This window comes from Pseudomassariella vexata, assembly GCF_002105095.1.
Source record: "Pseudomassariella vexata strain CBS 129021 chromosome Unknown BCR38scaffold_11, whole genome shotgun sequence".
Lineage (NCBI taxonomy): Eukaryota > Fungi > Ascomycota > Sordariomycetes > Amphisphaeriales > Pseudomassariaceae > Pseudomassariella > Pseudomassariella vexata.
The window spans coordinates 1,771,323-1,799,167 of NW_024467966.1; the positions used below are offsets into that span (position 1 = coordinate 1,771,323).

General features: G+C 50.6%; 6 protein-coding genes across 6 annotated transcripts; 5 read left to right on the forward strand and 1 right to left on the reverse strand.

The window, feature by feature from the left end:
* Positions 1 to 905: 905 nt before the first annotated feature.
* On the forward strand, positions 906 to 2,613 carry BCR38DRAFT_497073 (uncharacterized protein; the record flags this gene model as incomplete). The annotated part of the gene is made up of 4 exons (XM_040864762.1): positions 906 to 1,580; positions 1,644 to 1,669; positions 1,731 to 1,819; positions 1,871 to 2,613. 4 exons carry the CDS (start codon positions 906 to 908, stop codon positions 2,284 to 2,286), a joined length of 1,206 nt encoding a protein of 401 aa, XP_040713188.1. The 3' UTR covers positions 2,287 to 2,613.
* An 873-nt stretch (positions 2,614 to 3,486) lies between these two features.
* Positions 3,487 to 5,161, forward strand: BCR38DRAFT_349224 (oxysterol-binding family protein; the record flags this gene model as incomplete). The annotated part of the gene is made up of 3 exons (XM_040856475.1): positions 3,487 to 3,593; positions 3,822 to 4,746; positions 4,805 to 5,161. 3 exons carry the CDS (start codon positions 3,487 to 3,489, stop codon positions 5,159 to 5,161), a joined length of 1,389 nt encoding a protein of 462 aa, XP_040713189.1.
* Positions 5,162 to 13,780: 8,619 nt separating this feature from the next.
* Positions 13,781 to 14,940, forward strand: BCR38DRAFT_397787 (L-asparaginase; the record flags this gene model as incomplete). The annotated part of the gene is made up of 2 exons (XM_040857674.1): positions 13,781 to 13,979; positions 14,045 to 14,940. The coding sequence occupies 2 exons, from the start codon at positions 13,781 to 13,783 to the stop codon at positions 14,938 to 14,940; spliced, it is 1,095 nt and encodes a 364-aa protein (XP_040713190.1).
* Positions 14,941 to 15,394: 454 nt separating this feature from the next.
* On the forward strand, positions 15,395 to 17,012 carry BCR38DRAFT_443046 (uncharacterized protein). Its single transcript, XM_040860850.1, has one exon. The coding sequence runs from the start codon at positions 15,466 to 15,468 to the stop codon at positions 16,819 to 16,821; it is 1,356 nt and encodes a 451-aa protein (XP_040713191.1). The 5' UTR covers positions 15,395 to 15,465; the 3' UTR covers positions 16,822 to 17,012.
* Positions 17,013 to 18,688: 1,676 nt separating this feature from the next.
* On the forward strand, positions 18,689 to 19,381 carry BCR38DRAFT_443047 (uncharacterized protein). The gene has a single exon (XM_040860851.1). It carries the CDS (start codon positions 18,761 to 18,763, stop codon positions 19,259 to 19,261), a length of 501 nt encoding a protein of 166 aa, XP_040713192.1. The 5' UTR covers positions 18,689 to 18,760; the 3' UTR covers positions 19,262 to 19,381.
* Positions 19,382 to 20,275: 894 nt separating this feature from the next.
* BCR38DRAFT_349734 (uncharacterized protein) lies at positions 20,276 to 27,790 on the reverse strand (the record flags this gene model as incomplete). Its single annotated transcript, XM_040856508.1, has 1 exon — positions 20,276 to 27,790. The coding sequence occupies one exon, from the start codon at positions 27,788 to 27,790 to the stop codon at positions 20,276 to 20,278; it is 7,515 nt and encodes a 2,504-aa protein (XP_040713193.1).
* Between the last annotated feature and the right edge of the window lie 55 nt (positions 27,791 to 27,845).

Sequence of the window (27,845 nt, forward strand, 5' to 3'; positions counted from 1 at the left end):
TACCTCAATCCCCCCCCCCCCATTCGAGCTTCCTTCTACACTGTGCCCCGATATAGCACGCCTAAATTTGCACACTAGAAACGCTACTTCCTCGGTAGAGAATGCCGAGTTGATCAACCCCTTGCAACCCAGTGCCGGATTCCGCGCCGAGACGGCCCTTGAGTCTTGGCTATATATGGTACACGGCAGGCCGTATTGAGCCGGAATGAGAGTACATTGTTTCAGGGCTGTTTACCCGATGATCGGCGACGCCAAGAAATGCTTCGGACGGGATGAATTCCAATGCGGTGCCCTGCATGGGTAAGACAGGGGAAGGGATAGGGGGAGAAACGCCGGAATACGCTCCCACGAGAACATCCAAGAGGAATGGAAAGAAAATATGGCCTGTGGTATATGTGTAATAGCGAGAGCTAGGTAAAAAAACGATATATGGTGAGACTGATCGATAGTATGGCAAGTGAATAAAGAGACGAATATGACACCAAGCAGTAGGTAGGAATTCAGCACGTAAACTGCAGGCCGCCCTCGGCAAGGCGGACAGTTGAGCCGTGCGTGCGGAAGAGTCCCGGGATATCAATGCCTATTGAGATGCTTGGCCACGCATTAACCTGCTTGTCCCTACTTGGCTTCGTTCTTGGTTTGGCTTTGGCAATATAAATCTGGCACCGAGCAGCCATTTTCATATGGCAAGCCATGCAAAATCATCAGGTGACGCGAACTCAGTATGGTGGTCCTGGTCTGTGAGTCCGAGATGGCGCCGTACATAACTGTTCCCATAGCCGAAGGCCGCGCAGTGGTTTGGAGTACTGTCCCTGGTATACTGACTCAAAGCGGGACTTTTGACACAATTCGTCATAATGATTAAAGTCCTTGTTTGGACTGTTGTCTTTTACCAGACAATCGGCATGGTCTCATCGACCTCTGAGTGGCTGACTGCTGTGGCAACAAGACAATGTCCTGAGAACATCCTCCCTGCCCTGCAGCCGCCAGCTCGTTTTGGCTGTCCCATACCCATAGACGAGACTGTCGAGCGTGAGCCGGTTCGATACTCACCATGGAGCTATCCGCCGTCCTGTCTTGACTCGGTAGCAAACCCGGACACCAAGTACTGCGTCTTTAGCAACTCGCGGCACGGGAGCAACGGTGTCAGCATGATCACGACACCCGAAACGGCAGCTAACAGCGTCGAGTTGCTCAACGAACGTATATCGGCGCACTGGGAACCGCGGCGGAGTATGAACAACAGCATCATCGAGAGCGAGCCCGCTTACAAAGTCGTTCCCATGCCCGGCAAAGGTCGTGGCGTCGTGGCCACTCGATTAATTCGCCGGGCTGAGCCTATCATGTATGACTCGGCTTCCGTGGTCCTCGACACCCAGTTCCCGGGATCCGTGAGGCAGACAGATGGATACGAGCTACTGCACCAAGCGGCCGATCAGCTGGCGGACCCTGAACTAGTGCTCACGTTAGGTCGCACAAACACTATGGCAGCAGACATTGTAGAAGATGTGCTGAGGACGAATTCTTTCTCAACCCCTTTGGCGGGGGAGCCGCATATGGGGTTGTTCCCGGAAGTTTCGGTATGTTCATTCGAGTCGAAGTGCGTTGTGACGTTAACTCGCAGATACTGACCGAAATTACAGCGCATCAATCATGCCTGTAGCCCTAAGTCAGTCTTTCGTAGACTTGCCCTCTGAGTTGACAATGCCGTATCACTTACGATGAGTCAGTGCCTTCACACGCTTTATGCCTCGCAGCTTAGCCGTCAGTATCATCGCTGGGAGAGAGATCCAGCCGGGGGAGGAGATTACCATCAGCTGTATATGTCTTTAATCCTTCAATGGTCAACGCCATCTGACCGTTCTTCCAGATATCCCAGTGACCAAGCCCTCAGCCGAGCGCCAAAGGTTGTTGAGCAGGTGGGGCTTCAACTGTACTTGCAGTCTCTGCAAGTCGTCCAAATCAGCCCTCGCCAGCTCCGACTACCGACGGACCAAGATCGAGACGATGCGCCAAGACGTCGTTGCGGCGGTTGAGGCACGGGACGGAACCATGGCTGTGAAGTTGACCCACGAAGTATTGAGGCTGGCCCGTGTGGAGCGCTTGGAGGAGCTGATACCTGAGCAGTACGAGATCCTAGCGAGAATTTACTGGGTGGCTGGCGACAAAGAGAGCGCGACAAAATATGCAAAGATGAGCCTGGATGTGTTGGAAGAGCAAGGGTATATTGATAACAGACCGGAGCATCTTGAGGTGTTGTTGAGGAGCTTTGACGAGGATAAATGAATACGCGAGACATGTCATCTGCTAGTTCCTCGAACCCAAGAGCGGTCGCACAGAAAGGCCATTGACTAACGGTGAGAACTCCAGTAGCTCGTGCAATCAAGCCATACAAAACACTACGGCGTCAGGTGTCTCCTGTCACCTGTCCGTTCTCTTGGCAAGGCCCAAATGACTGACTCGAGTTGAGTAGCCCGTCCAGGTGGAATGCAGACATCCTGACGAGTTTGATAACTTCTGCGTATCTTGCCCGGACTGTGAGAGACTTGACATGTGGACTCGGGAGTGCCTCGTTCGATACCATCAATATGAGGACTGGCCTGAAACTCCAGCTCCTTTCCGCAACGATGAGCCCTGCGAAATATCACGTGTGCCAGCAAAATGACGTCACTAATAGTTAAGCTGAGGGGTCATATCATAAACCAGCAGATATCATTCGAGTGCGCGACGGCAGGGGATATGGTGCTGCATGTGTCGTGTTCTGTTGCACAAGTACGGAGTCAGTCGAGGCTGAAATTGGCCATCCGTAGCAACCAAAATTCCAAGTTTCAGCTCTTCACAAGAAGATGATCGGGCCACGTTGAGCAACCGATGTTCAATGGTGTTTTGCGACGAAGACACTACTAAGGGGTGGGATCTGCAGGGTCTAGGTCGGCTGCGATAAGGAAGTGGGATGCCGTTGCTGCAGTTGGGATGGCAGTGAAAGGACGGGCACATCAGCCCCTTAAGTTCAACAATGCTAGTTTCTATTGTGCAAGAGCAGTAAGCAGCATGCCTAGGGTTGGAGAACTGGTTTCAACTCAAATCAAATCGAGGAAGCTATTGACAGATAATTGCACCGATCCAGCCCGTGGCAAGGTGCCAAGCGACATTTGGGAACTGAACTTAAGCTTATCGCGGCACGGGTTGGACTTCTCCAGCTCTTTATCGGCTGACGCTAGGGTCAAATCTTCTGGGATTTCGAGACCAGCACTGACCGAGGGTTCAAGCTTCAAAAGTCTTCCAACAAGGTTAACCGCGACTCAGTTCTGACAGCTGTTTCTTTTGTTCTGGAAAACCCCGTCGAAGGGACTGTCGCATTTTTCTCATTTCTTATTTGCCTGCTCCACACTCGCAAATTTCAAGGGCTTCGTTGACCGCTTCGAGTCTTCTTTCCTTGCCTATCTTACGTCCTCATCTCCCGCCTGGAGTTCCAGTTTGCCGATCATGTCGGCGACGCCACCTGCCCCAGCCGGGTCGCCAGCACCCGCGGGAGAGGACATCCCGCAGAACGATAGCGGAAAGCTGCGAACCTTCGTTTCCATTCTCAGGAAGTAAGTGAACCCCTCCCCCCCATCAACACTCCGTGTCTCCCATCTGCCCTCGATTCCAAGTCGCGACTGGCTTCACCGCCGCGGACTAGGCGGGGCGTAGATCCGATGACGGAAGCTGTCAACCTGCTGGATAAAAGCTAGAAACTCTGCTACGATAGAGTCGCAGTAGATTAAGATGAAATGGAGACCCGACAAAGTTTAGTTGTTGACATGGCACTCGTTTCCCAGGTTCATCGGTGTTCCCGATCTCGCTGCCGTCCGTTTCTCTCTGCCGTCTCAACTGCTCGAGCCCCGACCGAATCTCGAGTATTGGAACTACCTCGACTCGCCCAGCGCCTTCTCCGCGATTGGGACAGCCGACGAGCCGGTCGATCGCATGCTAGAGGTTATCCGATTCTGGTTCACTAAGGATTTGAAGTATGTCAAGGGCAAGCCCTGCAAGCCATACAACTCGTGCCTCGGCGAGTTCTTTCGCTGCAACTGGGAGGTGGAGAACAATGCGCCCGTCATCAACACCAAGAACTTGGGACCCAGTGGAGGCGCGAGTGGTACTGTCAGCAGCGCTTCGTCAATGAAGTCCAGTAAGGGCAATACGACACCTGCAAATTCAGTTTCCGTACTTCAGACGTCCGAGAACCCAACTGGACCCACAACGCGCATCTCATACTTGACTGAGCAGACATCGCACCACCCGCCCGTCAGCGCTTTCTTCATCAGCTGCCCAGAGACCGGAGTCCACGCCCGAGGTTACGATCAAATCTCGGCAAAGTTCACAGGCACCACCATCAAGGTCTCTCCTGGCGAGCACAACCTAGGCATCTTCATCACGCTCGAGCGCCGCGACCACGAGACCTACCAACTTACACATCCTGCAGCTCACTTGGGTGGTATCCTCCGTGGCGCTCTGAGCGTCAGTGTCGGAGAAGCAGCTTACATTAGCTGCCCCAAGACGAAGATCAAGTGCATTCTTCAGTACGTCGAGGATGGCTGGCTCGGACGAGCTCAAAATAAAGTCGAGGGCATCATCTTCAAGTATAACCCAGACCAGGATGACAAAGTTCGCATCAAGGATGTGCCCGAGGCCGACATTCTGATTCGACTTGGTGGCGCATGGAAGGAGAGAGTCGTATACACGGTCGGGCCCAAGCCTGTAGTAGGTTTTGGCGCACTAATATACTGTGTTACTGGAACAACGCACTAACGCGGCGCAGGAGTCGCACTCTCCCGAGAAGCAGACCGTCATCATCGATCTCAACCCACTGGCCGTTGCGCCCAAAGTTCTTCCTCCCCTGGAAATGCAAGCCGAGAACGAATCCTTGCAGCTCTGGGACGGAGTCACCCAAGCCATCATGTCGAAGCAGTTCTCCAAGGCGACCAGCGTCAAGGTGGAGCTCGAGGAGAAGCAACGCGAGAAGGCCCGCGAGCGCGAGCGCAACAACGAGACTTGGAAGCCCATCTTCTTCGACCAGGTCACCGATAAGGGTGGGAAGCCCGAGCTGAGCGAGAAGGGCAAGATTATCCTGGAGAGGATACAGAAGGGGGACTGGAGCCTGGAGGGCGTCGTATAATTAACTGCAGAGAAAAGGGGGAAGTCGATGGATTTGACGGCGCGACACATGGCATTGTACATCACGGAGGAAGCGGTTGGAACAGACTACCGTTCCACACGATCTTTGACTGTGTGAAGGGTTTTGGCTTAGATGGCCGATTTACATACATGGCGTGCATAAATACGAGAGCTGCCTTTGGAAGGGAGGGTTTACAGCATGGCATTGGCATTGGCAGCTCCGAGAAGCTTTTGCAGGAGGCAGGCATATTGATGGGTTCAGGAATTTTGATGGCCGTTCCTTCTCCTCAGGGATACAGATTCTTCATATGGCGTTCAGGCATTTAGACGTCCATAGCTTGCTATGATTACTTGAGCTTTTTCTCATGATGCATATGATTATCTTGTTGCTCAGTATATCTGTCTGTGTTTCTCGACAGTTTTATGGGGGTGATGATCCAAAGTGGCGAGCTACACCTGTATCTTTGACAGGTATAGTGGCGTTTCAGGAGTTGCCAGTCGAGTTGACATGTACGTGGAGCTGCCACCTTTTCGTCGTCCGCTCCCATCCAGCATTACTGTTTCGTTCAAAACTCTGGTCAAACAGTCCACCTTCCTCCCAAGTGTGTTCATTCTGTGCAGGGCCTGTCAGCTTCGAGTGAGTAGGTATGCAGGTCCCCATATATCAGTTGCCCCTGGACACGAAATAACTGATCAATAGCCACCAAAATCGAGTCTACTCCATTCACATTCCAATTCCCCTCAAATTTAGATATGTGGGATTCATGTAAGCTCCATGAGATACAGCAGAGCTGCGAATTATATACAGTAGCATTAACCTTGGTGTGCTGTAGGCTTAGTGCCTCCGGGCGGAACAAGCTCTGCTACTACTCTATAACCTCGCCAAACCTGGCTCTGGACCGACGAACGGGCTCACACAGGAACCCCGTCCCGATATTATGAAGCTTCCTCTTGACTGTTTTGACAATTTGTTGGTCTCCATGATGCTAGCAGGGTCTGGAGCTAGGAACTGCGATTGCGCACGGTCCTCTTTTTAATACTGCAAAACTTGCTCTCGCCAATTTTTGTATTTCCACCGGCGCTCGCCGGGCCGGAATCCGAGTCGGTGGTGTTGTTTTTGGCAGGAACCGGGGCCGAGATGAGACGACTGCCGATGGTGGGCATCAGGGAAATCCGGCGCCTGCTGGTAGCCTTGATGACTGCTGATAATCAATGTTGCAACTCCACTGAGTTCTCGTGTTGTTTGCTGTTGCTTTTGTGAAGACAAAGACTCGTGGACCTTGACGCCTGCAGATTATCAATACCGCTTCGCTATTCAACTCCTGTGAACAAATAAAGTGTCAGCTTAAAGTTTTGATGCCTGGTAATGGTGGTGGATACCGAAACGCAACTGCATAAAGTTCACTGCACCTGCTGTTCTAGAAGACCCTAAATGACCACTTACCATTTTCTCACGTCTGCCGGCCTTCAACGATAAACTGTTTAACGCCGCCTGTTATCATTATTTTGAGCCAATAGGTCGTTAGAAGGGAAGATACTAAGTAATGTGATCCTGGGTCGCTCGCAGAAAAGCATATTACTGTCCGACGATGTACAAATATCATATTTGATAGTACAAAAACACACAAAAAAGGACAATGACCATCCGATAAAGCCAAGATGAAACCAAGAGGCAATAAAATATTCTCTCTTCGAAAATTCCAATGCCAATCATTTGTACATGGTCCCGCGCATATCTTTACAGTCGTGACCAACTGAAATAGCCTTCCCGTAGAGATTCAGGCCTGCTTAGGTGATTTCCTGACTGGGATCTAAGACTTGTTACTGGGCTTTAAACCCCCCCCCACACCTACCTGGAGTAAGCCACCAGTCTAGGGAGTATTCGTGACTGTGAAGAAGAAATTCCGCCTTTTCTTGTATTTCACGGCTTTATCACTTGGACTTCGCATCTTTATCGCATTGACTATGTACTGTTGGAAAAGCATAGACACTCACCTCCCTTCTGATCTTTCTCCACCTTCTTTCCTCCCAAACACAACCACATCAACACCCACATACAAACATACAAGCTAACTACAGAAGATACATCTGATAGTGCTTGGACAAGCCATATCTCCAATTACTTTCTAAGAATCGCTGAAATGGTCCAGATAATCCAGTAGAGCAGGTACTTACCATCCCCCACCACCCCACCAGTAACACCACCCCACCGGTAACCAAATTAGCAGCACCTACACTATAATTACTTCAACTTCAATTATACGGATCTTAATAGAAATTGAAGCTATTTACAAGCCGATTGCACGAATAAATAGCGAATTGAATAGAGTTTTCAATTTAGCATTTTTAGAAAGGTTACACGATACTCCACATCGGTACTACGGAGTTGCGGCAGCCGTAAAATTCTGATTCTACTACTTTTGAGGCCACGATGCCCCTTTGACTATTATTCTATAAGTACTACGCTTCAGTACACCAAAATGCCGCCCCGTAGCTGGACAGAGGACCAGATAGCTGAGGCTATTCTAGATGTTACCGATAATGGCCTGTCGCAGTACAAATCCGCCCAGAAGCATGGAGTGCCGCAGCAGACCCTTTCTGACAGAATCAAAGGCAAGGGTGGCCAGACAACCCTATACTGACCAGCAAGCGGGTTTCTATAGCCCAAGAAAGCCGTATAGTCGACTGGATCATCAGACAAGAGTCCTTGGGATATGCCCCTACGCACAATCACGTACGCGTTTGCGTTTCTACACTTCTGGCTCAACAGGGGGATACCAACGAATTAGGGACGAATTGGCTCAACCGATTTGTCTCTAGACATCCAGAAATTCGTACCAAGATGGGTAGAAAGCAGGAGACAGCTCGATTCAACTCGTTTACACCAAAAGCCGTACATTGGTACTTTGATATCCGTGAGAGAGAATACGGCTGGATTAAGCCAGAAAATACAGTTAATGTCGATAAGGGAGGCATAATGGCTGGCTTTGGTAACTATCTATTAGTCTCTTAGGCCATTATCTATGCTAATTACTATACTATAGGCCTTGACGGGCTCGTATTGGGGAGTTCTGACGCCCAACAGAAGGCTATAATTAAGAGCTCACAGGGCCGTAGTTGGACTACCTTTATTGAAGCCACTACAGCCGATGGCCGCCTTCTAGAGCCAGGTATAGTGTTTAAGGGCAAAGAGCTCCAAAACAGTGGTTCATTGACCAATCCCGAGAGATCTGTCCCCACTGGCGCTATATAACGTCACCAAATGGCTGGACAGACAACCATACAGGCCATTAGTGGCTTATTGACGTATACTTGCCTCAGACGCAGCCAGCAGACCCCTCTGATGCTAGGCTAATTATACTAGATGGACATGGATCCCACGCCTCTGTAAGTCTTCTAGTTATTGCAGTATAACTGTACTAACTGGGCTATATAGGATGAGTGGATGACTACGTGCTTTATGTACAATGTATACTGTTGTTACTTACCGGCACACACTTCCCATGGCTTACAGCCAAATGAAAATGGCCCCTTTAACGTATTGAAGTCGGCCTATAGGGCAGAAGTCAGTAAATTGGATAGAATGACGGATGCGGCGCCAGTTGACAAAGTCAACTTTATCCGGTGTTATAGTACTGCACGCAAGGCTATAACCGATAAGGTCATTAAATCTGGCTGGATAACTACTGTAAATTGACCAATTTCAAGGGCCAAGGCACTACGGCATCCAGAAATCCAGGTAGATGTTGATAAAAGGGGCACTCCACCGCCGCCACAAGCCCCTGGACCTGACAGTGATTCTACACCCCGTACGAGCCGTCAAATCCGCAACTTTGCGAACAAGTCAAGCCCACATAGCTGATATAGGCTACAGAAGGTTGCCAAGGGGGTTGAAGCCTTAGAGGCAGAGTTGGTAGCCGAACGCACTAAGGCTACGGCATTACAGGAGGAACTAGACCGCTTGAAAAGGGGTAAAAAGCGCAAGTCACTGCCAAATCCGAATCGCCGTTTTATAACAGTATCAGAAGAACTAGCTGCAGGGGAGCCTATACCCCCTAATAACCGTCAAGAACCAGCCAATAATGGGAAAGTTGTGGAAGTTCAGGATGAAGGGGTTGATTCATCAGAATCAGAGGCTACGGCCGATGATTTGCCGGCCGCTGTAGTCACACGAAGTGGTCGTACAGTCAACAGGTGGCGATATTCTTAAACTACATAACAATAGCTACATAATGGTATAACTACGGTATAAATAGCCTCAATACGTACGGAATTATGTGTAAGTAAAAATGTAGTGTTTTTGCAGTATTGTGCTCAATTAACGTTACCGGTGGGGTGGTGGGGGATGGTATCACTTGTCTTGCTATAGGTAGTAAGTAGCCCTGCGACGTCTAATATCTCTAGCTCCTCTAATTATGCCGTTGATGCGAGTGCATATAGGGTGTCAATTGTTGTATTGGGAAAGGTTGGCCAGGTCAGTTATTCTGACCTGGAAGAGCTCTTTTATAGCTCTTACCCATCTATGTATCTTATCTGTAGCTACAGGTCAACCCCCCTTGGGGTCACGTATCAGTGATACTCAAACAAGAACATTAGAATATTTCAATTTAGTGTAAAACTGAATAAGAGGACCTCAGGAAATAGAATACTGAGTAGCTTCTACTTTGACTCTGGATGGTTGTCGGGAGGCTAAGGTAGGAGCCTGATAATATAGGGATCCCCCTAACGTGAATGTACGCCGAGCTGGCCACCCTTACATAACCTCGCATAGAAATTTTGCGATAGTAAAACCACAACGCCGTAAATCAGTTGAAACTATTCTGAATCTTCCTCTCCAGAAGATGGCAATGCGATCTTACAAGTTCGCGCATTATGCCCAGTCCCGTTGCAAATACCACAGCGCCTCGGGCGCGTTTCAACACGCTTTGCGCGACCACCATTTCGGCGCTCTTCTTGCTGTATCTGCGTCGCCAACTCCCTAGAGTCCCGTAGGTCCTGTCCTTGTTGGAAAATAAGTGATTCTCCTTCCCGTAATTGCATTGTTTTAGTCCTCCGGCGCCGGCTTAGCATCTTATTTGCCTCTCGAAGCTCAGCGCACTCGGCCCGTACGAGGGCGAGCTCGTGCATTATCATTTTTGCTCCCTTCGCAAACTGGTCGACAGCTGAGAAAATATTCGTCGGAGAGCTATTCTGATTCTCGGAGATGCGCTTTTTCAAAAAAGTAGACTGTGCATGAGCCTCTATCGGGTTCTGTGGCGTCTTTGATACCCACGGTCGGGTTTGCCATTGCTTCCACATCAGCAATCCGGGGCGGAAACGCTCGTGCATCTAAGTCCAGTATATGCTTGATAATGACCTCCTCTTCTAATTCTGTCATAGTTCGTGAATTGGGCAAAATATCGCGTCGGAAAGGTACGCCGTTTTTACGCGTTTGGAGGGTGCTTCGGGGGACTTGGTACATTTTTGCCGCTTGTCGAAGACTAAGTTTTTGGTTATTTTTGAGAGCTTGAAGGGCTAGTATTAAGTCTGCTTCGTTGTATGACTTTGCCATAATTGGTTGTTGAGAAAATCAAAGATTAAGTTGGCCGGTCGCGTTGGCGCATGAAAGTGGCCAGCTCGGTGTACATTCACGTTATGTTAATATATTTACTAACTCGCGGCGTTTCCTGACAATGGATGCTATAGTCTCCAACTTTGAGCTAATATATCTAAGTCTCTAACCAATGATCTATGCAATTTGTAGGCAATATACTTTTGAACATGATCTTGGAAGTGCATCGCATACTAGTTATTGGGTGCAACATGACCAAGCTTCCTGATGGGCAGCATCTACCAACACGAAAAGCAAATAATCCGACACAGTTTCCAATGCATTTGTATTCAATAGCTGCTATAAAATCTATACAGCAGCTCCCCGACCCATGATTGCAGCTCCTCTTAGCACGGTTGTGGACTGTTCAAGTTAATTGCTGGACAGTCCCCTTCCGACCTGAATATCAGTCCAAAGGGTGAGTCCTTTGCCGTTATAGTCTACCGACTTGTCGTAAACACAATCCGACAACGTCCATCAGTCGTGTCGCGGATTGGCACTAGTTCTGTCTGTGTCCTCGTCCACTCATTTGTTACCTACAAAGAAACCACGAGCTACGTGGGTGCCGGGACTCACCGTTAAACAGCGGCATAGCACATCTGGCTCACTGCAGATTTTTCCCTAGTTCGCTATGATAGGGCTAACAGTAATACGAGTTCATTACTCACTCGTCTAACATAATTGAGAAGATAAATCAAAATTCATCATAGATAACAACTGAGAATCAATTTTCATGATATTTACGAGTCATGACTAATGAGTGAAGTTGGATTATTTTACGGTCGGTGTTCCCCGGAACGGAGACGCCAAGCCCAATACCCCAGCCTCGAGTCTTGGCAAAGATAGGGAATTAGACTGACTACCCGTGCCACACCCCACTTATTTCGGACTCGCTTGAGCTTACTAACCTAAGTTAGTGCTAGACACCGATTTGGATAGGAAATAGCAATATTTTCAACATTAGATTAGAATCTACGTAATAACCGTAATATATAGCTAGTTTCGATAAACTCTACTAGCTTTAGTCGGCCTACTATTTGACGTCGTCTAGCTTCTTTTACGGTACTAAAAAACGACTTTTTGGCTACGCTACGTAGGCCTTAGTAATATTTATCTAGAACTCACTATACGTTCGTTACCTCGTCTTCGACCTTCCTTTTTACCATCTCTCTACCTTTTATAACGGATAAAACTCTACTAGATTAAAGGTAATAGTTCTTCGTAGAGCGCTATTATTTTAATATACGTTTAGCGTATTTAGTACGGCTAAGATCGCGCTTAGTCCGGATAAGTTCGGTCGCGTTAACGAGTAAACCTTTAACAAAACGACTAAGCCGATTAATAAGATCTATGTCACGCCGCGCCAGGGGTTGCAATCCTTGCCACTACGCCACCGTACCAGGTGTCTTCACCAAAAGAGACCAATACCAAAGTCCCTGACTTTGGCATCTGCAACCACTTATCAATCTGTTCAGACCAGTGTGGGTCAATCACGTAACAACCGTCACAATCTAGACTAATACTAAGCTCTAGACTAGTGTGACGAGGCAGAGGCACTGCAAGTTCGAATCAGGGTTGCGACATCAGTCTATCTCTGTTGACGAATACTAAACTGAAGAAGAGAAAGAGATCTAAGTGCAATTGCCCTTTCTGTAAGGGAATACAGAGCTATAAGCAGGGATAAGCCTCAATTCTGTCACTAAGTGACAGAATTACTAGATCTTTTGGTCTATGTGACGTGATAGTCTAGGCTTGCTGTCACCTTACACTTTCCTACATTATAAGGAAAAGGGCAGCGCGTACAGGTGGGACACCCATACTAGGGTGTCCCCGTGTTCGTCCAGGGGCCCAGGGGCCAGGCATCGTGACCGGCGTCACAATTAGTAATATAATCGGTAATCTTACTAGCTATCTTATTAAATTAACGGAGAGTAGTAGGCGTGCCTTCGTATAATAAGGATAGAAATAGCGGTAGTAGTAAAAGTATCTTTAGTATACGTTCCTCGATTTCTTATAATATCGGATAAGGGTAAAAGGGCTAAATACTAGTTTTTCTAAAAGCTAATTAAATAGTACTCCTTTTAAAGGTTATTTTACGTATATCTTCGATAATAGAGAGGAATTCTAGCTTAGATATATTGTTAGGCAACCTTGATGGGCTTTGCCAAGGCCACCAAGGTTACCACGTGACTTAGCCCTTCGGGACTAAGTCCAACCTTCGTGCTCCATAGTACTAGATAGAATATCATGCTTTTACAACCTCACAAATCTTTGACCACCTTTGCGTGTAACAATGGTAGCATCTCTTCGAGATATAGTGGTTTAAAGATAAGCTCGTCGAGAAATTGGCCAAATCGGTATCTAGTACCAACTTAGGTTAGTGAGTCCGAAATAAGTGGGGTGTGGCACGGGTAGCGGGAAAAACAATTACGGTCTGCGGCTCCGCGTCAGTCGTGGGGCGATATTCAGCTAAACACGCAGGTATAGGCCAGTGCTTATATTGCGATGCGACGATAAGGGCATGCGTATCCAATCACCACCCGGGATCTGCCATAATGGTTGTCAGCTTGTCAATAGCTCTGTTGATTCACTATGGAGCCGTCTTCGAAGGAGCTAGTTCGCGGCCTGGCAATGTCGGCGCGATGACGATGGAGACACTAGGGACTGAATATAGGCACGGATATGTGGATTGACAGGACTGCAGCCACGGCCATATTCTTTGAGATAAGGCCGCCGTTCAGATATATAAGGTCGACTCATAATGCAAATACTTACTATCCCCGCATATAATTTTCGTTGTCGGCTTTTAACTATTTTTGCCCAGAAGGAGCAGAGTCAGCTCGTTTCTAATTAGGTCCAAACCACAGTCACCCCGAGTCCAAAGCGAAATAGTGTATACTCCAGGAACAACCGCGTCTCCCGAACATCAAAGGTGCCTTCGAAGCAAATATCAAATATTCTCACTTGAGGAGGTGACTTCCCACGGCCTTCAGATCACATTCGACGCAAAACTGGTTCAAGGATATCAAAATGCTGCTGTCTGAGTTTTCGTTACTGGCTGTCACGGCCAGCGTCGCACTCGCATCCCCAGTGCATCTTCCGTCTTTAATCCAGTCTCGAGAGGCCGGCGTATATAATGCCAGCAATCCAAATATCACCATCTTCGCCACTGGCGGTACAATCGCCGGAAGTGGAAGCTCCAGCGACCAAACAACTGGATACAGTGCTGGTGAGACCTCCCTCCCTTTCCTTGATCATTACGGCCGGCAGTAGCTGATTATTTCCCACGTAAAGGAGCTCTAGGCGTCGATATACTCATCAGTGCCGTTCCTCAACTATGGAACGTTTCGAATCCTACAGGCGTCCAAGTCGCAAATGTTGACTCCGGAAGCATCACGCCTAGCATCTTGCTCAACCTGACCCAGCAAGTGCAAACCGCTCTAGACGACCCCTACTGCCAAGGTGTGGTCGTCACCCACGGAACCGATACGTTGGAGGAATCAGCCTTCTTCCTCGAGCTCACCACCAGCTCGGAAAAGCCAGTCGTTATCGTCGGCGCCATGCGGCCGGCCACAGCTATTAGTGCAGATGGTCCCATCAACCTCCTCGAAGCAGTGACATTAGCCGCTAGCCCCGAGGCCAGAGGTCGCGGCACGATGGTCGTCCTCAACGACCGGATAGGGAGCGGATTCTACACCAGCAAGTCCAACGCCAACTCCCTGGATACCTTCAAAGCAACCGAGCAGGGATACCTGGGCTGGTTCCAAAATATCAAGCCCATATTCTACTACGCTCCCGCGCTACCGATGGGGAAACTGCACTTCGACGTCATGGATACGGCTGAGTTGCCGCAGGTGGACATCCTATACGGACACCAGGCTCTGAACCCTGCTTTGGCTCCCGCTGCTGTCGAATCGGGGGCTAAGGGTCTTGTGCTTGCCGGGATGGGGGCAGGGGGCTGGACAGATGGCGGCAAGGAAGCTGTTGAGAAGCTTATCGCGGAAAATGGCACGGCCGTCGTTTACTCGCGCCGGACGATGGATGGATTTGTTGAGCCGAAAGGATCGATTGGATCGTATGGTGGTGGGTTCTTGAATCCTCAAAAGGCCAGGATAATGCTGCAACTGGCGCTGAATGCTGGATATGGGGATGCGGAGATGGAAACCATCTTCGAATCTGGCAGTGAATAAGGCAGTTCCCGCCGAACTGGTCATGATAACTTTTAATGTCTAAATTTCAATGTATGAATTTCAATTATTTATATTCCCCGATCTGTGTATGACTCTCGCATGTGCATACAAAGTTTGAGTTACCTATGTACTATTGAGTCGGTTGCGATATTCAAATGTTTGATACGTTTTATCGCAAAATGTAATATGAAGCCAGACACTTATTTCTTAGCCACTTAAACAATCTATGGCTTGATAACATGTTTCACGTGTTGTTTCCGTTGAAGGCCAATTTCGCCACAGTATACATTGGTTTTGTGACGGGTTACCTTCAAAGGCTACGTGGATGTTTTCAAATAGACTGCCTATGTAATTCACCGTAAACTAACCTCATTAGAGAACGAAAGTTGAAAAGCCAACTGACCAGGTACGTAACGTGTGACACTAGTGCCATCTTATCATCTGCACCGCGAGTCAGTTCCAAACCACCGCTCACCTCACAGTTCATGGCCACACCTCGTAACAAAACAATCATCAACCCGGACCATGGAAATCCTCATCGTCGGCGCCGGCATAGCCGGCCTCTCAACATCCATCGCCCTCTCCCACGCGCTTAAAAATGTCGCATCATGCCAGCCTCTCAAAATCATAGTCCTGGAGTCCGCATCGGCACTAGCAGAGATCGGTGCGGGTGTGCAGATGACTCCGCAGGCCATCAAAAATTTCTTCGCCTGGGGTATGAAAGACGATCTCCTCTCTTCCTCGGCTATACCTACATCTATGAACGTTCGCCATGGGCCTAGTGGAGATATCATTGGCAAGATCCCCATCGGCGACCTCGAGCAGGATTACCAAGCCCCTTATCTGGTGGTACACCGCGCTGTCTTACACTCGATACTGCACTCGCACGCCCTGAAAGCTGGAGTCGAAGTGCGTACCAACTCCCGCGTCACGGAGTATGGTTTCGAGACAGCTACCGTCACCCTCGCCGATGGGACGACGCGGACAGCAGATCTCATCATCGCCGCCGATGGCATCAACTCCCTCGCACGCAAGCAATTCCTCGGTCCAGATGATCCAGGGGCGCTCCCAACGGGATGGGCTGCCTTCCGCATGATATGCTCGGCCGACGCGATCAAAGCCGATGCATCAGTTGCCCCGTTGCTGGAAGGTTATGGATCGAACCTCTGGATTGATCACAATGTATCGTGCATGACGTATCTGATTAAAGATTCGACGATGCTCAACATAGTGCTCTCGCATCGAGATGATGTCGAAACGCAAGACTGGACGCCTGAGTATCATAAGACGTATGTCGATGGGCTGTTCAAGGAATTCGATCCCCGGGTTAAGAAGCTTATAGACATGGCGGTGCCGAAGATCGTGAATTACCCCGTGTACGCCGTACCCCCACTCAAGAAATGGATCCACGATTCGGGACGGTTTGTGCTACTGGGCGATGCGACGCATGCGATGGCTTTCTATCTTTCGATGGGCGTGTCACTGGCTGTCGACGATGCAGCTAGTTTAGGAGAGGCTTTGCGATTAGCGCTTTCGGAACCAGATGTTGTACAGACGAAAGAGGGAAAATATGCTCGCATGAAGAAGGCGCTGCACGTTTTCGAACAGGTGCGGATACCGCGTGCGTCTTCCATACAGGCTGCTTCGTTGCATGCTGGAGGCATTTTGCACATGCCACCTGGACCTGATAGAGAGCTGCGCGACGAGGGACTGCGCCACTGTGATCAGTACTGGCCAGTTGAACCAGCATGTGAAGATGAAAGACGTGACTTCGAGAGAGTAAGGAGCTGTATGTATGGCATTGCCGATAAGAGGACTCGAGATTGGTGTTACGGGTATGACTCCGCTGATGCGATTAGAGGAGTGTGGAGATCGCAATAACCAGACAAAGCAAGACCACTCTTGCGAGGGTGCAGCTGTCTGAACAGTATGAGCATCACCGTGGGTGACGCCATCGAAATAACCTGAAGTGAGCGCAGCAATGGCATTTTCTTTGATACTCATGAGCAACCGAGTGAATAGACCCTTTTCTGATACTGGAAAGCCTAGTGCTGACTGGGTTAAGTACCTCGCTGTTATACGTTGCTCTTCTTGCGCTCAGGCGACAGCTCAAAGCAAAGTAAACCGGTCGAATTCTACACACTGAATCAGATCAGATCGCTTTTCTTGCCAGCGTTTTAAAGACTATGCAGGGAAGTCATTGGAATATTGTAGAACTAACTCATGATATTATCATCGGATTTATTGCAGGCTATGATAAATAATATAATTGCATGTGTTTCTGATCTCCCCAAGTCCAAAGGAGTGAAGGAGTGCAGGTGGCCATAAGGTCGTTGAATACAAAAAAGGGTGCCTTTTGGTTATACACTTGAGTCAGTTCCTAATACACCAGAGGTTTCGATCCTGAAGATCTAACATTTGGCAGTTGCCAAGGGTTTAGTGCCCAGGATTCATCAATCGTCAGTCAACTGGCTGTAGTAGCGGCAAACCGGAAAAGACAGTCGTTGGAAGTCGAAAGCCCTCGCGGTCCGAGAGTTACGAGGCTGTGGATATCATTACGTAGAGTATTATTTCCAATCCATATCAAGAAACGCAGGGCGATCTTACGAAACAACTCAATTTAGCTGCAACTCTTGGGCTACGTGCCTTGACCTGCACATTTCCTGTAATAGCACTCTGCTGGCCTGCCTAGTATCTTTCCGCTGTCAAACTGACTCATGTCGTGACTTGGAGATACTCCAACGGCTATGCATACTAGACAAACTGCACCCACTCTGCCGGCAACTCATAGAGACATTGAAATGCACCCGTCGCTGAGCCCCAAACCTTAAACCTCAGATGTGTCACAGATAAATGGGCTGAATATTGGCCCCCCCAATTCTCTACTGTTAAAGCAAACAGCAGTGGGTAACCCTGTAAGGAGATCAGGCGTTGCCCTGACTCGTCCGCCTCCACTGCAATCCAGCCCATCCAGTTTTATGGTGTGGGCTGTATTTCGACACCATCCGAAGAGGCGCAGCAAGAGGGTTCCCTGTCACGACTGGCAGTGTGCTACAACTTGAGACCAACCCGAAGAGCCCCGGAGGACTACCCCGCACATTTAAAGTTCTGGATCCTAAACACTTTAAGGTTAACGGTAGTGCCGGGCGGCCTGCAACTGGTATTTGTATAGTCGCGAGTTCGGTTTGGGAGATTCCAGGCGGGAAGTCAGGATTGTGAGTACGGTAAATGGGCTTAATAGCATCATCCATGGATTCAACAAACATAAAATATCGGGTTGGTTCTTCCACCATCTGATTGTTTATTCCTGTCAATATCCAATCCTGCGGATCACATTCTCGCTTCCTTGACAGCACTTTCACCACTAACCTTTTCTCTTTTCTGTTGTCGTCCAGCTGTGCTTGCGATGCGTTCTATTCTACTCGCTATCTTGGCCACTGGCCTCTCGGGCATGGCGTCTGCCAGCCCAGTCATCGTGGATAGAGAGGTACACTCCGTCGAGGATATCACTCCACTTGGCGGTCTCGCCTTCGAGAAGAGACTAGTCGTGGGAAGAGATGCGGATTATGATATGACTACTGCCCTGACAAAAGCATTGGTCGAGGGAAAATTCCCATCAGGAGACAAATCAGAAGTCGAAGAGCGCGACATTGTTGGTCTCTCTACACATGGAGCCAACCAGATCGCAGCTCCCGCAAAGAGGACAATCGTCGAAAGGGACGGCTCCATCGCAGTACCTGACCGCAATCCCGTCGTCATCCGCCGTTCCCCTACACCTACTCCCAAGGCAAAGCGAGCCAACGGCATCCTCTACCCACGCATGACCGACACCCCCACCCCCGTCTACAAATTCGCCCGTGCAGCCGGCGACAACACAACCGCCACTACGACGTACACCGTCGAATCGGGCGACACACTACTCAAAATCGCCACGACGAAGGGTTTCAACTCTGGTGTGTGCCAAATCGCCGCTCTGAACGCCATCCCCGACCCGTCCTTCATCTCTGTCGGCCAGGTTCTGCAAATCCCGCTCAACGTCGCTGAACCAGATAATACGTCCTGCGTCAAGAATAAAACGTCGTCCTTCATCCCCGATCCGACCGAGACGGTCGCTCCCGATACGGTCGCTCCCGATGGAACCGTGGAGCACACTGTCGTCAAGGGGGAGACTTTGGCCATTATCTCGAAGCAGTTCAACTCGGGGATATGTGACATTGCCAAGCTGAATAACCTGACGAATCCGGATCAGATCGAGGTCGGACAGGTGCTCAAGGTGCCTATTAATGTGGCGAACCCGGATGATAGCTCGTGTTTGCCCTGATGCTGCTCCGCCAGAGGTGCCGCTGAAGGTGATGGCTCCTTCTAATGCGCCTGTGAAGCGGGGCGTGACGAGGGGGACCGAGAAGTCCAAGGTCGCGGCAAGCGGGTGGGCAAACACGGGGAGGTTTTATTATATTTGATATGGCAGTTTTATGGAAGTTGTGTTTGATAAGCGAGATTGATTAGGGATGGTGAGCTCTGGAAGCACCATTATTGTACTTGATACCACTTGAAATATTGTTCGGAAGCTATGAATTGAAATTTGACTTACAATCTCTCTTACGGTTGAACTTCCTCTCTTCTTCTCATGATTGAATGTCTCAATGTGGTTGGCGACTTTCGGGCCTTGCCGACATGTTGTACTTGGTGTGCAGCTGATGTTCACTCTGGTGATAGCTAGCTGGAGATCATCTTGTGGCTATGGGTTTACGCGTAATTAGTTGCATTAACTCTAAAACGCACCGGTTATTGAAGCACGAGGGCGGAACGAGAGCCACGACAGGCCATTGTTTCCGCTCTCGTCACTCTGGAGAATAAGGTAGATAGCTGATTGGCGATAATATGACAGGCTGACGTGTTTTAAACAGATCAAGGCTCAGCGGGATAGAAGGGCTTTAGACGTTAGAAACACCTATTGGAAACTATGGCCGCTATTCCTAGTCTTGTTGCTCTAGCGAACAAGTCCGTTGCTTGACAGAGAAATGGGAGTTCGTGAAAATGACGAAAAGCTAAACAGCCTGCTCTAGACATTAGTGGTGCGATATTTTCCGACGTTTAGATTTTAATGATATTTTACATGCTTATTACTATTGTTAAGATCTGTCGCTTAATTCACCTTCAGTGCATATTTTATTTACTTGCTCATGGAGGATTGTGATGTTGATTGAGCTAAGTTAACCTCCGTCAGGTGTAACGGTGGAATGTTACCTATCTAACTAGTGTACATTGTTACGGAGTAACTAGGGCTCCGCCAGTGGACTGTGTGCCACTAGTCCTCTGTTACTTGCTAGCTATCTTACGTACTTTTGTCGGAGTGCATACTAATACGATTTAAATATGCGTGAATAAACCGCTCGTTAAACAACGGCGCGGGATAATCATTGCCTCCAAAGACGTGCTCTCCAACAGACAAACCCTTAAACATATCAGCCGCGGTTTCGTCCTTGTACCTGTCGAAGACAGCAGTGATGCGGGCCAGTGGGCTTGTCGAATGTGCGGTAGCATAGTCCAGTGCCCGTTGCTTCCACGTACCGAAGGTTACGATCTCCTTTCCACCACTAACGGCACCTATCAGCTTGAAGAAGTCATTGCAAGTCGGTGCACATGTGTTCAAAAAGTCGTAGTCCCGGCCTATTCGATGCATATCTTGTGTCATCACGGCCACGATGGTTTTACTCAGGTAGTCGATAGGTAGCACAGCGGACATATCAGCATCCAATGACGGGAACGCTCCCAACTCAAGGCTTCCGACAATCAAGTTGTGTAAGAAATCACCGCGATCGAGCCGGAAGTGACCAGTCGTAGTTGAGGCAGTGACGTAGGGTAAACGGTAGACGGATGCCTTGGCGCCGCGCCAACAGGCCGCGGCTATGAGCCTTTCTGCAACGTATTTTGAGGTCCCATAACCGTATTCTTGATCTCCCTCGGTAAGGTCTAGACCCATATGCTTAGGTAATGTGGAGATCGTGGACACAAGGTGGACTGCCTTGGCACAGCCGCACGAGGCTAGGCGCAGAATCTCGTGAGTGCTAACAATATTGGGACCGACGTAGTCTTCCAGCGGTCGCATCCAGTCGACAAGAGCGCCAGAGTGACAAATGGCATCGACTCGATCCGCCAAGTCGTCGAATACTTCCTTGGTCAAGCCGAGTAAGGGTTGGGCTATGTCACCAACCATCGGGTTGATCAGCGACGCAAAGTTGGGTTCCCAGAGACCATAGTCTTCTAGAGTGCTCACAAGCCGCTGCCTTGCCTCATCGACATTGTCGGCGCGCACGAGGCAGTGCGTAGTGATGCCCTGCTTGAGCAGCTCGTACAGGATAGAGGCACCGACAAAACCGGTAGCACCTGTGAGAAAGACGGACCTGGGACGTGTGGTACATGTAGTTGGGTCCCGAGTTACGTTGTCGAACATGAAGCTGCTGTCGAGACAGCCTTTTCGGATCGCTGTCATGTTCAAATCAGGAGATTCAGATGCCGTGGTGGCAGAAGTCACACTACTAGATGCGGTCGTAGTGGACGACGTATCCGTGTCCTCCAGCTGGGACAACAGGGACTGGCTAAGCGCCTTTAGGTTTGGATTAAGGAATGCAATATTGACGGAGAGTGTCAAGCCCGTCAGTGTCGCCAGATAATTGCGCATCTGGACCGCGGTCAAGGAGTCGATTCCGATCTCTTGCAAAGGACGGTCCACATCCACATCAAGCGCGTGCGTAAAACCCAATGTCTTGGCAACTACTTCTCGGATCATGTTCAGCACAATATCGGCGTGCTGCCCAGGTTCAGCTTCGCTCAAAACCTTGCGCAGATCCCAGCCTCGGGAGGCCTGGGTGCTGTCCCGAATTAGAAGCGAACGAAGCAACGGCGGTATACCGCCTTGTTCCTCAAAAAAGCCCCGAAGCCGTCTCAAATCAAGCGCGGCTGCCACGGTCAGCGCACGAGTGCTGACCACAGCTTGTTTCAACAACTCCAGCCCCTTATCAGGTGTCAGGGGGTCAAGGCCAAAGTGATTAAGGTGAGAACGGGTGGTTGCGCTAAGTCTGGACGCCATGCCGTCTTCTTCCCAGGTGCCATAGGCCACTGAGGTGGCCGGCAAGTGCTGGGCGCGACGCAGGTGCGACAGCGCGTCAAGAAAGGCGTTGGCTGCGGCATAATTCGCAAGACCCGGCATGCCCATGACGCCAGAGATGGAAGAGAACATCAAAAAGACGTCCAGATCCAAATTTTGAGTTGATTGATGGAGAAGCCAAGCGCCGTGCACCTTGGCCGCAAGTGTTGTCGCGCAGCGCTCCGGCGTCATGGCTAAGAGGACACCGGAGTCTACAACACCGGCCGCGTGAACTACGCCCCGCAGCGGCCGATCTTTGCTAAATATTGCCATGATTGCCTTGATACTCTCTGGATCAGCTATGTTACTAGCAATCACAGTGACTCTGACGCCGAGCCTAGAGAGTTCGACTACCAATGCACCCGCGCCGGAAGCTTCCATGCCGTGGCGTGAGGTCAGTACTAGGTCGCGGATATCATGGTCACTCGCCAGCCACCGTGCTACGCGCGCTCCGAGATGACCGAGCCCGCCTGTTATCAGCACTGCACCGTCCGTTCGAATAAGTTGTTGCTTGGCTAACGGCTTCGGTACCGAGTTAATGCGCTGCATCCGCGGGACAAGCACTCGGTCCTGGCGCACAGCGCATTCCGGTTCGGCGTTTAGCATCAACGCTGATGCGATACAGGAGCCAGTTTCCTCACCCAAGTCGACCAAGCGCAAGTGCAATTCCGGATGCTCGTTCCTGGCAGTCCGCATTAGACCCCATAGCGGCCCCGCTCCGAGTCTCATGGGCCGGTCGTCGGACTCAGTACCAGTACCGACCGCATGGTGAGTGACCCATACAAGCGGCGGCATAAACTGAGTCTGGGCTGCCGTCTGCAGTTGTGTCAGCGCCTTTGAAATGAAATCTCGCGTCTGCGATATGACGTCGGTATCCGAGTCCCACAAGCATATCAGGCCATCCAGCTTCTCAGCATGGCTGAGATGCTCGACTTCAACCAGTCTTATACCGGCTCGTGACAGGGTGGCTGTCACACTCCTTGTCCACGTCACATTATCAGCTGGAAGCAAAATACCCCAGGTCCCGCTGTGATGGACATTGACCGTCTTCACTGGATGCCAAAATATCCCGAACTGGAAGCGCCCTTCGCCGCCTTGGGGAGCACGGCCGGTGGTGTTGCTGATACCATTAGTAGCAGCACCTTGCTGCGTGTTGAGGCGGACAAAGCACTCCCGTTGGAAGGGGTAGGTTGGCATTTCCACGCGCTGACAGCCAAAAGGTTTGAAATAGGCTGGCCAGTCGATAGGTACGTGCCGCATATGTAGATCAGCAACACTGCGTTGAAGAATCAAGGTGCTGTCTTTGCGAGGGATGAGAGATGGCAACCAGGCAACAGACTTGCTTTTGTCATCGTCTGCAAGACACGCTGCACCCATGCCACAAAGCACTTCCTGCGGTCCTATCTCAAGGAAGATGTTGACACCGTGATGGGCCAACGCCTGGATGCCGTCACTAAAGCGAACTGGCTCGCGTGCCTGCTTAACCCAATAATCCGCTTGTTCGAGCTGGCCCGCCTTGACCAGCCTGCCGTCTAGACTGCTGACGATGTTTAGCTGGGGAGGTTTAAACCGTACGGTCTCGGCTACGGCTCGGAAGTCTATTAGCATACCGTCCATATGACGGGAGTGAAAGGCATGCCCAACGACCAGGGTCTTGGTCTTGCGGCCTTGCCCAGCAAAATAACTCTTTATGCTTTCGACGGCATCAATATCGCCAGATATGACTGTCTGTATTGGTGTGTTATAGAGAGCGACATCGACCTTACCACCATGGTCCAGTTGCTCAACTGCTACTGCTACCTCAGCGGCGCTGGCGCCGAGTGATACCATAGTGAAATCACCAAATTGAGCCTGCATTAATCGACCACGCGCCGCAACTAATCGACAGGCATCAGGCAGGTCAAAGATGCCCGCTACGTGAGCAGCCACAAGCTCGCCCAAGCTATGGCCGAGCACAAACTCCGGCTTTACGCCCCAGCTCTGCCACAGTCTCCATAACGACACTTCCAAAGCGAATAGAGCAGGCTGGGTAAAATCAGTACGATTTAACAATGTGGCGGCTTTGCTACCAGGTTCCGCCCACATGACATCGAGCAGCGGCAATTCCAACTCCGTGAACTCGGCCGCGATCTCGCTTATCGTTTCGCGAAAGATGGGATAGACCTCGCAGAGCTCCTTGCCCATGCCTGGCCATTGGCTGCCTTGGCCAGTGAAGAGCATGGCTAGCTTAGGCGCCTCAGCAGCGTCGCTTGCAAACAAAGCGAAAGAGTCCGGGTGGGTGATCGAGTCCAGCTTCTCCAACAGCTCAGCCTTGCCTTCGGCCATCAATACCAAACGCCTTCGGAAATGACTGCGAGTGGTGGCCAGGGAGTAGGCCACATCACCAAGAACGTCCTGGTCAACAGTGCTGCTGATGTGTCGATGAAGCTTCTCGGCCTGCATGCGCAGGGCTGCGTCGGTGTCGCCTGAGAGGAGGAACGGCATAATGGAAGGCAACCGAATGGCCGCCTTCGCATTATCCGCAACTGCAATCCGCCTCGGTGGTTCTTCGACGATAACATGAGCATTTGTTCCACCGATGCCGAATGCACTAACCCCAGCCCGGCGCAGCCGGCTTCCTTGTGATAGCCACGGTCGTTTACTCTGCACGGGCGTCATATTCGCACGCTGCCAATCCACCGCCGGAGTAGGCTTGGAGACATGCAAAGTCTGTGGCAGGATGCTATGCTGCATGGCCAGTGTCACTTTTAACAGACCTACGAGACCAGCGGGGGCTTGTGTGTGGCCGATATTAGATTTCGCCGAACCGATCAATAGCGGTTCTACATTGACACGGCTGGGGCTAAATACCTCCGCCAGCGCCGTAGCTTCGATTGGATCGCCCAGTTTAGTACCTGTGCCATGAGCCTCAACGTAGTCGATGTCATCAGGCTGTAGCCTAGCCGCACTGAGGGCCGTACGAATGAGTCGTTGCTGGGCAGGGCCGCTGGGCGTTGTCAAGGTGGCACTGCGGCCATCGTGGTTGACGGCGGTGCCGCGTATCACGGCATGGATCAGATCACCATCGCGTTGAGCGTCGGATAACCGCTTAAGGATGACGACAACAGAGCCCTCGGACCATCCTGTGCCTTGAGTGTCGGCAGAAAATGACCGACAACGGCCATCCGGCGACATGCCCTGTAGCCGGCTGAATTCCACATGTAGTCCGGGATTAAGCAACAGGCTTACACCACCAGACACAGCCATGTCGCATTCACCCTGACGCAGCGCAGTACAGGCCAAGTGAGTCGTGACCAGTGAGGAGGAGCACGCAGTGTCTATAGTCATTGCTGGGCCCTCTAGGCCTAGTTGGTAGGAGATACGGCCGGACATCGTGCCACCAGCTGAGCCTGTCACCGTGTATCCATCAAGATCTGCCAAGTCTCTGATGGCGGTTGGGTTAAGACTGTGATGGGCTAAAATATTGCTGGTGCCGATGAACACGCCAGTCTGGCTACCGCGTAACTGTTCCATAGTATAACCCGCACGCTCAAATCCTTCCCAGCAAGTCTCCAACATCATGTACTGCGAAGGGTCCAGGGTGCGTGCTTCTCGGGGTGAGATGCCGAAGAAAGATAGGTCAAACGAGTTGATTGAAGGAATGAATCCACCACGGCGGCAAAACGTTTTGCCTTGAGCGTCTGAGCTGACATCGTATAGGGCATCAACATCCCAACGGTCCTCGGGCACATCGGTGATGGCGTCACCACCACGTTCGAGTAGCTCCCAAAAGTCCTCTGGGGTGGTAATGCCACCGGGTAGCCGACATGCCATGGAGACAATAGCAATATCTTCGGTATTATTCACACGACATTGCTGAGTAACAAGTTTCGGACCAGCCATATCAGGCGAGCTGGTCAGATGCGCTGCTAATGTCTTGATAGTATAGTGTTCAAACAGTTTGGGTGACGAAACCGGCCGGCCTAGCAGTCTCTCGAGCTCTTTTTGGACGCGGACGACACGTACAGAGTCTCCTCCAACCTCAAAGAAATTATCATTGACGCCGACACGGTCATGGCCAAGGACCCTCGACCAAATTGCGAGTATCAACCCCTCCAACTCAGTGGCGGGCTTCATGTCGGCCGTAGTCTGCATTTCCGCCACTGGATCTGGGAGGGCTTTGCGGTCAATTTTGCCATTAATCGTCACCGGGAAAGCTTCCATTTCAACAAAGAATGCTGGCATCATGTAAGCTGGCAGTCGCTCGGCCAGCCAAGGGCGTAACACACGGTCAAGCGCTGTCTTGACTTCAACTCTACTCCTGAGCGCCCTCGCCTTTTGCACGCAATAGGCTACCAGTCGGTCTTCACGGCAAACCACAACTGCCCCAGAGATGTCTTCAAGCTCAGTAATAGCCGCTTCGATGTCACCTAGCTCAATTCTGTGGCCTCGGATCTTCACCTGCCCATCCATTCGGCCCATCACGCTCAATTTTCCGGGCGCCACCATGCGAGCGAGATCACCGGTTCGATACATCAGGCCACCGTGAAAGGGGTTGTCGAGGAATCGAGAGCGGGAAAGTTCGCTGTTGTTGCGATAACCACGTGCCACGCCGGCCCCTCCAATATACAGCTCACCAGGACAGCCGAGTAGTACTGGCGACAGGTTCTCATCGAGCACGTAGAGGCGGCCGTTGGTGATGGGACTTCCAATAACAACATCGTGACCTTGGCATACTCTCCAGATGCTCGCATACACAGTTGCCTCCGTCGGGCCATACATATTCCACATCATGTCGCTGCAGGCCAGCAAGCGATCTGCTAGTGGTCGAGGCAGCGCTTCGCCACCGCATAATATCTTCATAAGCCGAGGCTGGCCTCGCCAGCCTGAATCAAGTAACATTTGCCAGATTGCGGGTGTCCCCTGCATCATGGTGATTTGGTGGTGCTCCATAAGTCTGATAAGGGCGGTTGGGTCTTTTACTTCATGTCTTTGTGCGATGACTGTTGTTGCGCCGCAGAGAAGTGGCAGAAACAGCTCGAGAACGGCCATGTCGAAAGATACTGTGGTGATAGCGAGCAGCCGATCCGTTTCGTTGCATCCTGGTTCCTTCTGCATCGATAATAGTAAGTTTGAGATATTCCCGTGGCTGACCTCGACACCCTTAGGCCGGCCAGTCGAGCCGGAGGTGTACATGACATAGGCAAGATCTTCGCTCCGTACTAACACGCCAAGGTTACTGCTATCGGAGTCGGAATTTATCGTGTGTAGCAACTCGTCGACGCTCAGGCACACGCTTCTCCAGGAAGCGAAGGCGTCGGGTGTGTTACCCCCGGTGATGAGTAGCTTTGGACAGGCATCGTCCATCATTTGCTTTATGCGTTCTGCAGGAAGGGCCGGGTCAATAGGCACGTATGTCGCGCCTGTCTTCCAGACTGCTAGCAATACCGCGACGAGGTCGACCGAGCGATCGAGGGCCACGCCGATGAGGTTGCCATTCGTGACTCCTTGTTGAACAAGAACCCTGGCAAACCGATTCGCAAACGCGTTGAGTTCTCCAAAAGTGAGTGTCGTGTTGGCACAAGTTAGGGCGATCTTGTCGCTGTAGTTCTCCGTGATGTGCTCGAGAAGCTGGTGTAGACATAATCGCAGTGTTGCGGAATCATCAGTGTCGTTGAACTCCTTGATAGCTGTCTGACAGCCTTCTGCTGAGGCAAAATGCATATTTTCTGGCAACAATCTTGGCGCAAGTTGAATTACTAGTCTATACTGTAGTTAA

What these genes read in the sequence shown, in the direction of transcription:
- BCR38DRAFT_443046 (XM_040860850.1), top strand. Translation starts at nt 15,466, where the DNA reads ATGGAAATCCTCATCGTCGGCGCCGGCATAGCCGGCCTCTCAACATCC.
- BCR38DRAFT_443047 (XM_040860851.1), top strand. Translation starts at nt 18,761, where the DNA reads ATGACCGACACCCCCACCCCCGTCTACAAATTCGCCCGTGCAGCCGGC.